We start from the raw sequence: 12,892 nt of genomic DNA, 5'->3' as shown, positions 1-12,892 counted from the left end.
GTCTTCTGTTGAATTATGCCAGAGCAGCTACATATCTTTTAAAGCTGTCCTCAACAATACAGGCTTTGCTTTGTTTTGCTAGAGAGATAGCAAAGGAAGAAATAGCTCTGTGTAGCACACACACTGAAGGCTTTCTGAGTCTGCCTGCACAATGACATTGTTCTGATTGAACTCTTGACAAATTATAACCTGCAGGTATAATGAGGATTTTCCATTTTTGCCTAACACGTATACATTTTGTCTCTTCCATTTTTCCTTTCCTGCAATGCATTCAGCAGAGCGAGGGCTGGAAAGAAATCTGATTGTGAAACTGATAAATTGTCTTACATAGTTTCCCTATTTTGGCCATTGCCATGGTCTGGTTCTGAAAGTGCTTGGAATCCTCCTTCTCTCGTTTTGTTTTAACAAGCTCATTCTCGGTTACCCATTGCCAGTGCTGTGTTACCTACAGTGCACATTATTTTTCTGCCTATCTTGTATTCTGTGTCGACTGTAAGCAGGTGTAAAACCAGGTGAGGTGATTTATTTTTATCACTCCTTCTCGTGAGAAAGAGAACCCCTTGGCCCTGGCCTCTCTACTGGCTTCCTCCTAGCACAGGCATTTGCATCTTGGCAGAAGGGGTCTATAAAATGCTACTGAATTAAATCAGCAAAGTGTTTCATCATGTTTATTTTGCAATCACTATGATTGACTCTTTGCTGGTCTAAATGGCTGTAGTCTCATTTGTTCCAGTGGAGTTTTCTTTGCATGAAAAAGGAATTGGCTCAACCCAGAGAGGTGGTCAGAATTATGATGGATGACAGGCAACCGCAGATCAGCCCCTGTGATTTCAGGTCTGATCGCAGTTGTCTGCAGTTCTGCTGTAACACTCATGGAAGACACTTTATGTGTTAAAACTTGCTTCAAGCCTTTGATATCTTTGACCTTTTAAAAAACCTCTCTTTTAAATTTTGATATTCCCTAAGAAGACAGATGGTATTTTTTGATTGAATTGATAGAGATTTCATGTCTAAACACATTTCTTAGTTTCATTTTGTTGGACTAGTTCACTGCTCTCTGTATGTTCTATGCCGCTTAATCTTTTATTCTAATTTGGTTTTGAATGATACTATCAAAAGGTTACAAAGAATTAAATATGCAGAAATCCCCTTGGAAAACATTAGTAATGTTCTGCTAGTGTTTCCCTTTGGATCCAGATTCAGGTATCTACAGTCCCACGTACAGCTACACTTCCAAGTCAGAAATTGCCCCCGATACCTTCTGATTGGAGTGTTTGACTCCAAGTCGCCTGAGTAGCTGGATAAGGTAGGGAAGCTGTGAAAAAATTGCAAAGCCTCTAAAGTTTTGGCTCTGGAGAGGGTGAGAAAGAGCCCTCAAAGTACTGATGCAGTGCCTACCACATGCTAGGTGCAGTGCATATGTCTTGGTTACAGTCTTATGAAACCACAGATGAAGTACCAGAACTGGTGTGCTGTTTTCTTCTTCCATTACCTGAGGAAGTCATCTAGAAACAGGGCAAATGGTGCATTTTCAACAAAATAAAGAAAACTCTGATCACTTCCCATTTACAGCACAATCATAAAGCCCCTGTCAAAACCCCGAACCATTCCCATACCAATTCAGCACACAGCATTGCTGGAATGGTCAGTGTCAGTAGTGAAATAGCTGGTGCAGGGACAGGAAACAGAGGCTGCTGTGTTCTTGGTGCTGCAGCTCGGACAGAAGATGAAGTCATGGTAGTTCAACATTTGGTGAAGACTTAACTACTGGTTTTCTGGCTTTCTGTTTATGCTGGAATAAAACCTTGGGGGGAAAAAAAAAAGTTTGAAAGAAATTTTGGTTGTTAGGAATGTGTATGTGTGTGTTTGGCCCTAATTATTTATCAAAACCTTCAAACCCAAGAAATAGAACTGCCTGCTTTTGCAGAGCTGTAGGAGAACATGGCTACAGTCTTTCCTTGGTGGTGGGCTACAGTCTTTCCTTGGTGGTGAGATGGTTGCAGCAGTGTATTTGTAAGGGCTTATTTTTACTGTAATGGTCAGAGAATGATTTTGAATGTCTTACAAACAGGCACATGGCATAGGAAAAAAACAACCGGACATGTTTTTTACCTTGGCCGTATTGTTTCTGCCTTTAGCAAGTGCCACTTCTTAGCTTATTCAGTATTTAAAGCTTGTTCTCTCTACATAGCGCAGACCTAAGAGACATGGCTGAGACTGAATATGGAGCATCAGATATTTATTGGGGAGGTGAAAAATACATCTGGTTATTGTGGTTTCAGATTTGGGCTTGGGTCAGGAACAAATTTCCTAAATTTTCAAAGTATTTTGGTATACTGATCTTTGTGACATTCTTGTGCTTATTTCAGATGCTGAGGATAAATGCAGTAAGAAAAAATTCTGGATTTTATACTTAGTCTGAATGAAGTCAAAAGCCAGATTTCATACAGGGATATCAAGCATTTGGCACTTTAGGAGATGATATTTCTAGAAGGGTGGTTTTCTTTGGTGGTATTCTGAATGTCCCAGTTCTTGGCTGCCAGACTTGTAGGTTGAGAAACTGCCTGCTGATCCATATCATCTGAGATCTGAGTCCATTTAGTGAATCTCAAATTGAGCATCCAAAAGCAGAAACATTCTGACTCATAATCACTGTGAGAGATCTTGGCCTAACCATGTCAATTAAGAACGGTAGGTCCCTCATAGAAAAGAAACTTGACAGTGTGTTTCCAGTGACAGCCATGATATTATTGTTCACTTACATTATGGGATCATAGAATCAACCAGGTTGGAAAAGACCTTTAAGATCATCACGTCCAACCATTCCCCAGCACTGCCAAGGCCACCACTAACCCGTGGTACTGAGCACCTTGTCTACACGATTTGTGAACACTTCAGGGACGGTGAGTCCAGCACTGCCCTGGGCAGCCTGTTCCAATGGCTGAGCACCCTTTGGGGAAGTAATTGTTCCTCATCTCCATGTAAACCTCCCCTGGTGCATCTTGAGGCCATTTCCTCTTGTCATGTCCCTTGTTCCTTGGGAACAGAGACCATTTATCAAAGATATGCCCTTGTTTCACTTTGGAGATGTAGATTAACATCACTGTGACTTCAGGTACCTTGTGTGTCTGTGTGTTCATATTTTAGACTAATGTTTGATGATATGTCCTTCAAAGGTCTCATTAAACTCTTGGTCTAATAACATTAAGACTGCTAAAGCACAACATACATGTTGTGCTAGAATATTTACACTAATATTCTGCTACCCTGCTACACAGCAGAATATCAGTGTAAAAGTGCTGTTGCAGCTAATAGACTTCAGCTTCAATGCACTGTCAGCTGGAAGTTGTAGTCTATGAAAGAGTCTTTTTTTGATAAAACTAAAAGATGTTGTAGAAGTGAAATGTGAACGTTTTGGAGAAGGGTGCAGTGCTATGCATAATTTATTGGGCAGTGTTTGTACAGTCAATTGTTGAGTTATAAATAAAATGCAGCCTTAGAACAAAGGTGAAAGGGTAAAACTGGGGGTAGTTATTTCCTCTGTATTTCTATTAAAATAAAAAAACAGAAAGAAAAGGTTTCCAAGTTTGTTCAGTGACATTTTGGTTTCGTTATTGATATTCACAGTGTTGTGCCTATTTTTGGATGTATCGCATTGAAGACTTTCTTCTCTGCCATGCAGAGTGCCTTTTCCTCCAAGAAAATCTTCTGCAGGCTGCAGGACTGTTCTTGAAGTTCAGTGAGCTGCCAAGGCACAGCCAAGGGGAAACCACAGGGAGGCAAATGAACCTCTGCATACTGAATTTCCAGGTCCAAGAGCTACTGAAGAACAAACAGCTTGACTTCTCTCATCGACATAAGGCCCTTTGGTGTCTTGTTCCAGTTCATCACCTACCATCATGGTAGCTTCCCCCATCCCACCTGAAGCTCAGCTCCCATTTCTTTTAGGTAGAGGGCACTGAGAGTTGGTACAGAGAGCAGCTCCACAGCCTGCACTGGACAAATGCTTCCTGCCAACAGAGAAATCCCTTGAACTGGAGAAATGTTGAACCCATTTAAGATCATTAAAAATGAGTTTAGTGGATTTAAGAATACAGTCTGTATACTCTTCAGAATAATTATATGTCTTTGCATTGGTGCTAAGAATAAGGTGAGAAAGAGGTTTCTTCTTAGAAAGACAGAAGCTCTGAGCAGGCTTTCTGTCCATGGTGGAGTTATTTCCTGAATGTGAGGATTAGCACAGGCGGGCCTGATGAAACAACATATATCATCTTATTATAGGTCACAGGCTAAGCATCCCTTGCAGGTACTGTGCAGGAGTGGGAAGTGCTTGGTTTGAAATCTCCTTGTTCTCCTACGAGTGGTGCTGATGCAAAGCTGCAATATTCAGCAGAATCATTCTGGTTGCTGAAGACGGAAGACATGACCAATTTGAACTTCAGAGTGAAACATTTCCTAGAACTGAGCCTGAATAAATTCTGGAACAGTTGAACAGGAAATAAGCTAATAATGGGATTTTGCAATATGCATTTCCCATATAAGGCATTGAAATGTAGCATGGGTTTGTTTGCTGATCATCTGGCTATTTTGATGTAAATTGGGCTTCATGGTGGTTATGAGTACTTTGCTTCATTCTAGGCTGAAGTGTTTCACCTAGTTGCTGTCATTGGTGGTCCCTGGATGGACCGTTCCTACAACAGGTCAGGGAAGAGACTAGTTAACAATCCCTCCTTGCTGCCTTTTGTTTGTGTTGGGGAGCTATTTCCTTTAGCCCTTGAGAGTGATGCATAGGAAGGGGAAGAGAGGTGGGGAGCACCCGTCTCAGTGCTGTTCATGCTTCTGAAAATAAGTTCCCCCAAATCTGATGTGGGGAAAGGAAGCCCGGGCTCCACGGAGCCTGCTGTCTCCCTCAATAAACAAAGGACTGGATTTGGGCAGCGTGCCCAAAGTGTTGGTGCAGGGTGTGTTCCCGTCCTTACTGCTCTGGCCTTTTAAGGATATGTGACAGTATGCTGGAGACCACAGTAAGGTGTGTAATTCAGCAATGATTAATGAGCACAAGGCTCTTCTGCAGCTTCGGTGTTTCTGTAGCATTGGTCAGATTCCCTTCTCACAAGTAACTCACTAAGATTTTCAGAGTTTGGCCTCTTCTGCACTGCGAGTACAATCTCTTGCCAGCTCTTATGCTACATTAATTTAGAGCCATCTACCTTTCCAGAAGTGCTCTGTATTGTGCAACAGGTTTTCCTTGTAAATGCGAAGCCAGATGTTCAAAAGAGGAGAGCTCCCGTTTAGGCATCTAGCAATTACTGCTGTGACACATACCGATTGCAGCTGCAAACCTGAAATCTGTCTGCTTGGACAGTAAAATATTCAGGCTGGCTAGTTTGTGTAGTTCTATAAGAAGTAGCCTATATGCATATAATTCAGGAGTTGCTGGCTAGTTTGTGTAGTGCTATAAGAAGTGGCCTATATGCATATAATTCAGGAGTTCTTTCAAAATAGAATGCACTGAATCATGGTCTCGCTTAGTTTTAAACCACAGCTTGTGCCTAACTAGTTATTCTGATTTATTGCCAAGCAGGGGCTCATTTTCCAGTTGCAACTAACATTTCCCTTTTCTATTTCTGCAAAATCTGTTACTGAATGCTAAATGAAACAATGAAGGTCTACTGGCTAGATAAGAAGTACGTCTGATTTATTAATAAATGTTTCTTTTTTTTCCCAGTGACATATTTGATGCCATGTTCCCCGTCACACACATCGCAGGAGAAACAGTCATACAACAGGGTAATCCTTCCTCTCATTTCTTTCCTTATATGTTTGCTAAGGTTGTACAATTCACATCTCTCCATTTGACATTTCACCCTCTTTGCTTAATGGGAAGAATAACCATATTCTGAAAGCATCCAAGTGTGCAGCTATATCAGTAGTTCATGGATGCAGGTCTTTTGCTACATGTGCAGAGGTCTCCTACAAAACCACACTGGTAGGTCTCTGCTACAATTAAATGTAGAGAAATAGCACTTCAAATTAAAATGTTCATTCCTTAACTAAAGAAAGTCAGGAAATAAACCACAGCTCAGAATGAATCAGGGTGGCACAGGCTAGCTGACAGTAATTAGAAAATATTTTAGGGTTGTTGGGAATATTCAACACCTCATTTTGCTGTATAGTAGTTATCGCACTTGGCAACTTACCTGCATGCCTGCAGCATGTTGTGGAGGACTTCATTACCCTCAGGCTATATTAAAGCCTCTTGTGTGTTTACACTGAATGAAGTGTTGAATCAATCGAGAGAGATAAATTAATGCAATTGAAAGATACTAATAGGAAGAAATTGTAGTGATGTTTTTATACGTGAAGGTAAATAGGAAAGGATGTTTCTCTCTATAAGTAATCTGGTATACAAACCTGTGCAAATATGTGCAGGATTAAATGTGGAGACGGAAAATTATTGAATAGTTTAGCAGGCCTTCAGGAAACAATCACCTTCTGTATTCTGCTTCCAGGTGATGAAGGAGACAACTTCTATGTGATTGACCAAGGCGAGGTGGATGTAAGTGAACTCTTACAGTGTAGTATTTATTTTGAAGGTTCAGAATAAAATTGTATGCTTTGGAACACAGCTTGGTCTAGCTATGTGCTGTGGTTCTGTCTCCTTTCTTCTTGAAATAGATTTCACAGGATTGATTTCATTACTTTGCTTTTGTTAAGTCATTTGTGCGTAATTTTATAATTGGCATGTTTTACATCCTAGCTTATTTGTCCATTCCAAGCAGGAAAATATGGTATCAAACCCAAGCAAATGACATCTTCAGAACCCTAACCACACCTGGAGGTGTGCAGTCTTTGGCAGAGAAGGCCACCATGCTGGAATGCACCCGAGGGTTCAGATCAACCATAAGGAAAATATTTTCTTTAATCAGTTAGCTTAGCTCATATGTTGTTTGTTTTTTTCCCAAATTGAGATACAGCCTCAGGCAGCGAGTTTCATCTTATAAACCTCCATTTGCTTTTAAAATTAGGTCCAAATATATGAACAATGCAGTATATTAATAAAGCAAGGATTATTGTAAGTGTAAAGTGATCTGTTAGACCACAAAATGTTTACAGGAGTATGCAGTGGTTTAATCAGCATGTCTTTGAAAAGAATCTTCTTTCAGAATCAGCCTCCCAAAAAATCTATTCGCCTCTTATCATTTTTATCCCATGTGAAACTCAGCCTTTTGCACTTTTGCTGCAAGTTCCTAATTTGACTGAATTTTTGGCACACATCTTAACGTATCCACAGGATAGGGCAGGCTTGTTTATTAGCAACATTGCTCTTCAAATGCCCAGATGAGTTTTGTTGGGCAAATTTAAAGAAGAAGGTAATTTATTTTAAATCTGGGCAGGAGGCATACAGTTACTTTATTTTTAGCAGTCTGTGTCAGGAGACCATCTAATTGGTATTGTTGGGAATTGAGAAACCTCACATGCTGCCTCTGCCTCTGGAAGTTGCTCCTCAGGAAATCCGTCTGACTCACTGTTCCTATCGGGCATACCTCTCAATAGCAAACATTGCCACATCCACAGGGCCAGAAAATAAAAGAGCAATATTTATAGAACAGTGCTAAAATTTAGTTTTTAAATAATTGGTTAGGGTCTGATACTGAGCTTAATGAGTTCACTGCCTTTGAATCAGACCCACAAACATACGTTGAAGTTACAGATTAATCCTCTTTAAAATTAGTTTGTACTCCCTCAAAACCTTTAGCAAAGCTTTCTTCATCATTTGGCTTTGGCATAGTGGGGGACTGGATGACATTAGAAAGCAGTCTGCAAAACACTTGTAATTAATTGCAAAAAATATAATCTTCCATATGCACATATTGCTCTTGCAAAGCAGTGACAAAATGCAGCAAATAAGTGTCTGTGGCCTCTTCAGCTTGGTTCTGCTTGTAAAACCATTGCGCAAGGTGGTCTGTGCATTTTCCGTAACTGGTGGTTGCCACTAACGGCCAAGGTGGTCATGGCTTGTCAAATGTTGAAAAGGACTTTTTTAGTTACTGTGCTTTCTGTCGGTAAGGTGGTATCATAGTTCTCTTCCCAGGTATACCATGGCATCTACTCAGAAACCCCTTTACTGCATCATGTTAGTTGTATTTCAGAGGTTCTTCATGGTTTTATGGGAAGTTGAAATCCTTTCTTAAATAATCTTGACCATAAATGGCCCAAGAAGAGACAGATAATTTTTACTGATGTTTTTTTTTTGAGTTCATGAAAGTCTTTTGCAGAATACTCTTCTATTTCCCAGAACAATTCAGGGATCTGTGAAGCTTCTGAGGTAGGATCTGGCATAAAATTTGAAAAACTAAATGGCCTCAGAGTCACTGCATTGCCATTCCATGTTGGCTCTTAAGCTGTGTAGATGTTTTTGAAAATACTATCCCAGACCAAGCAAAGCGCCAGTCCTCCTTTAAGCACATGAGCAATTCTGATGATTTCAGTGGGACTCACTTTTTTGCTAGGCAAAAAGCATAGTGCACAGCTTTGTTTTAATTTATTAGAGTTGAAGACAGAAGGTTTTGGGTTTTTTGTATTCCAAGTAGTTTGCAGTCCTCCAGTCATTTATATATAAGATACACAGTTTTTCTGCCTTGTCTTTAAGACTTACAACAGCAGATTTCCTAAGGAGTGAATGAAATAACTGGGTTTCGTTGTGTATTTTTCATAAGCATTCTCAATCCATGCTCCCCTAATTGCTAAAATCATCTTATAGCTGCTAGGACAGATTAAAATGGACAGATGTAAAATAACATCATCCTGACACTTCTCAAGCACACATATAGAGAGTTTTCTGACATGACAAATACATCCTAACAAGGCTTAAGAGATGTCATTCGGACTGAGCTTATTCCAGGGCCAAGCAAAGCTCCTGACCCTCTAAGTTTTGCAAAACTCTTACGTAAGGGACCAGCTCTCATGCTGTTCCACTTCAGCATCCCACTTTCTTCATCCTGCTGCACCTTACCACTCTTCTGGGCATCTCCTCAGCTAGGTGCTCTCTTCTTCCTAAGGTTTTCCCACATCTTCAGCCAAAACACATGCTGAATTCCTTTGCAGGATATTGTGGAAGGCACAAGAAATGTCTGCTCACCCAGGACCAAGTTGCAGCTACACCCAGGTAGCTACAGAAGTTACTTACATTAACTGCCTTTGCTGGGAAGCTACAGTGAGGAGAGCCCATTTTCCCCCCACAGAGTATATTCTGCGCCAGGGCAGTTAATGCAGGATAACTTGCTCCTGTGTAAGGCAGCAGCTCTCAGTCCCCATGGGTGTGCACCACTACACTGTATCTAGTGCTCCCAAGAAAAGAGGTCTTCCATTTTCTGGACAGCAGTGCTAAAATCCTTATTGTCTGAAGAAAATCCAGACCGCTAGTAAGCAAGTTACAGTTCATTTAAGCCTTGCCAGATACTTTTTTGGCATGCTTCCACCCTTCCTCAAGAAAAAAAAGCAACTTGGAAAGTAGACAATTGACCCTGGGACTTAAAGCCTCAAGCCATTTTCTGCCTACTTCAGCTAGTGTTGGCATATGCATGGAGACTGTTAACCGCTGGCCAGGTTATCTGCCTTCATCATTTACCTGATTTCCACAGAAGTGGTAGGTATTCCAGGACTGGTGGATTCAAGGGGCAAATGTGTACTCTGAACACATCATGACTGATAAGCACCTGGGTCTCCAATATACATGCAAAGATGCACGTAAAGGATGTTGCCACTATAAAATTCCCAACCGCTGGAATAAAGTCATGGCAAAACTGAAAAAAATCAAACATAATCAAGTAACCAAAACCAAACAGAAAATAATCAATGAAGCCAGAATAATAAAATCAGTGTTTAGTGTTTTGAGTTTAAAAAATTGCAACATTTAGAAGTAATTTACTGTTAGAGTTTTGGCATAGGCACCCCGAAGAGTAAGTAAGGGCATTTTAATGTTTTCCCTTAAAAATAATCTGAGTCAAATTAGAGTACAATAAAACATTTTTAAATATATTACATTATCCTCAACGCTTTCTTAGGGTGTAAATAAGCCTCATTAGCATAGAATAAAGTATCTGTAAGTTTTCTTCTTGGTGTTACTATGAACAGTCAAGAAGACTGTGGACAAGGGGAGAAGGGCACAAATTTTCATATGTAAAAGAAAGATACAGAAATCCGTAAGAGGTAGGTCTTGGAGAACCTGGCATTTTCCCTCTCTTGCTGTATATTACAAACCAGGTGTACTTTGACCAAAGCTGGCATTGGATGGGAAAGGATATTACAGCGTTGTCAGTCAGTCTCTTTTTGTCATTAGCACTTCAGGGCTGATGAGGATTGTTAACCTGTGACCTGTCCCTGCAGATGGGTGAAGTTTATACTAGGTAGATGATGGCATGAGGTTTGAAGTCTTAGAGGTCAGTTGTCTACTGAAGGCTTTTCTGCTCAGACAAATATGAATGTATGCCAAAAAGTAGCTGGCAGAGCTTAAATTATAGTTTCCAGTAAAGATGTTGAAAGTACCTGCTAAAGTATGTCTGGCAAAAATCTCTAATCCATATTTCTAAATATAAAAATGACTTCCTGTTTATTATTTTAATCTTATAACCTCACATTTTTTACTTTAAAAAGCACCGTCAACTACCCTTTTAAAACAGATGTAGGGTTTTTTTAGACTCAACAACTTCCCATTCCATTTAATGTCACAGCAACTTTCTCTACAGTCATTCTCAGGTTTTCTTCTTGTAAAACAACAGCATCCAAACTCTAGTATGGTGAAAATCAATATGAAAACTTTTCAGTATTTTCTCTAAGTACATTCTGTATTCACTGTATAAATCTGTATGTGAATCTGTACTTGAATATTGTGGATGATTGATACGATTATCTTTTGAGTGTAGGTCAAATCTTCTTGAAGCCTTTATTCATACATACAGACTATCCAATTTGTATATACAAAGATGAAAATTAAATTGTGGTTTATGTGAGAATACTGTTGTATTTTAAAAGTAGGTATACCGTATGGTTAGATTTCATAGATTGCTTTTGGTTTAAATTCTCCCAGCATTAATGATCTTTCTGATTTCAGAAGGATGCTTTTTGAAATTTGAAACAGAACGTTTTAAAGTTTGGAGGTTTTCAGCTTGAATTTTCAAGGATTCTCAAGGCAGTTTCCAAGTTCATATATTTATATTTAAGAAAAGCAAATTCATACTACAAATAAAGCACTGGCTTTATTTGAGAAAACTACCCACATATAAATACCCTTCATGTCTCAGGCTTGCTTATATTTCCAAGAATGAATAAACCTCATCGTCATTTTTGGGTAACAAATATTAAGGCTTGACAAGACACAAAGCACAAATTATTACAAACAGATCCAAGGGGGGGAATTTAAGATCTGAAAGTTGCCATGCCTGGAACAAATTAGATTGTCCACATAGATCACAAAGTGGCAGCAAAAAAAACCACAAACAAGCCCAAAAGCTTAAAGTTAACTTGAAATCGGCAATACAAAATTAAAGGTAAATTCACTCCAGTCAAGCTCAGAGATAGATCATACCATATCATACCTTCAAAGTAAAGTGGATATATTACTGCTCCTGGTAAGGTTACTTTCTGCTTCTTTAGACAACACCAAGATGAGTGAGGCCAAGAGGCATTCTTGCTGCATTGAGCATTGTGTGATTCATTGCATTTTCTCTCCTGGTTAGTGCCTATGTATATCACAGCCCATGAAGAAAGGAACTGTTGACGTTCACAGGAGACTTTTCCCATTTGCCTCCCCTCAAAATAATGAAATGAACCAAGTTGTGTGATTTTCAGGCCTGCCAAAACTGCAGAGCTCATAACTGCATGCTAGAAAACACTAGAAAGCTGAAGTACTTTTGATCTGTGGAAAGAAGGCAGTCCTGATGGCTTGGTCATATTTGGGCACCTCCAGTTCTACATTCCTCTTCAGCTGCACAAAAGAAGAAGGTGCCAGCTCTTACGGAGCTGTGATCAGCAGGTTAAGTAACAATTAGGAATAGTTCACTTATGTACTTGCCACTTTCTGAGAGTTCACAAATGCCTAAAACTGCCTGAGCCAAAACCTCAGCCCAGCATTTTCTAGGATAAAGAAGGAGATCATCTGAGCTGCTGCCATATAACATTGGCTTTCATAAGCTGTTCTGAGCCTAAAATAGCTTTACTTCCCACACCTTACAAACAGAGCTACTTTCCTTTCTACTTCTTTTTTTAAAACCTATTTTAAAGGGATTCATAGTGGAGCTGAACTCTGTTAAAGGGCAAAATGGCTTCTTAATGTGCCATCAATATACTTTAACTTCATAATGAAGACAAAAGTTGACTTAGGCCTTTTCAGAGAATGAAGTGCAATGGTTTTGCCCTTAGAAAGCAACACTTGCTCTCAAGATGTTTTTCTCTTTCGGAGATTGATATTGGAAATGGCATTTTTATTGGGGGAGTGAATGCTGGGCACAGAGACTGTCAGATCAGTGATTTGGTTTCACCTCTGAGTCCTTTAAACCTGACACCCTTAGGGTGGAGGAATGGCCGTTTGCATAAACTGTTTACAGGAGAGATGTCAAACATGGTTGGGAGAGTCTAGTCAAGTACGACAGCAAAATTAGAGAAGTCTTAGAGCAGTTTAGTGGGAGCCTCTCTCTGTAATGACCATGCAAAGTAAATGTCCATCCTTCACTTGCTCTACCTTGAGTTTTACCAGCATAATGACCCTTTCTGGGCTGCAGTCTTATCATGAATACAGCTTTAAAAGAAATGTCACTATATTGCTTAAAAAAATACATGTTGGAATAACTTTACTTCCCACTTCTAATTCAGACCCTTCTGCAATATGAAAACC

General features: G+C 39.7%; 1 protein-coding gene across 3 annotated transcripts in view; it reads left to right on the top strand.

The window, feature by feature from the left end:
* PRKAR1B (protein kinase cAMP-dependent type I regulatory subunit beta) overlaps positions 1-12,892 on the top strand; it is a 101,376-nt gene that overhangs the window by 55,082 nt on the left and 33,402 nt on the right. For all 3 annotated transcript variants that reach the window (XM_061473629.1, XM_061473628.1, XM_061473627.1), the window contains exons 5-6: positions 5,729-5,790; positions 6,513-6,559. In XM_061473629.1, coding sequence (XP_061329613.1) covers positions 5,729-5,790; positions 6,513-6,559 — 109 coding nt within the window. The remainder of the gene's footprint in view (positions 1-5,728; positions 5,791-6,512; positions 6,560-12,892) is intronic.

The sequence above is a fragment of the Pezoporus flaviventris genome, unplaced genomic scaffold (assembly GCF_033815535.1).
Source record: "Pezoporus flaviventris isolate CSIRO_AGI_PZ_B2104156 unplaced genomic scaffold, CSIRO_AGI_Pfla_v1 ptg000078l, whole genome shotgun sequence".
Lineage (NCBI taxonomy): Eukaryota > Metazoa > Chordata > Aves > Psittaciformes > Psittacidae > Pezoporus > Pezoporus flaviventris.
The sequence above is the reverse complement of the archived record's forward strand: the minus strand, read 5'-3'. Positions and strand labels throughout refer to the sequence as shown.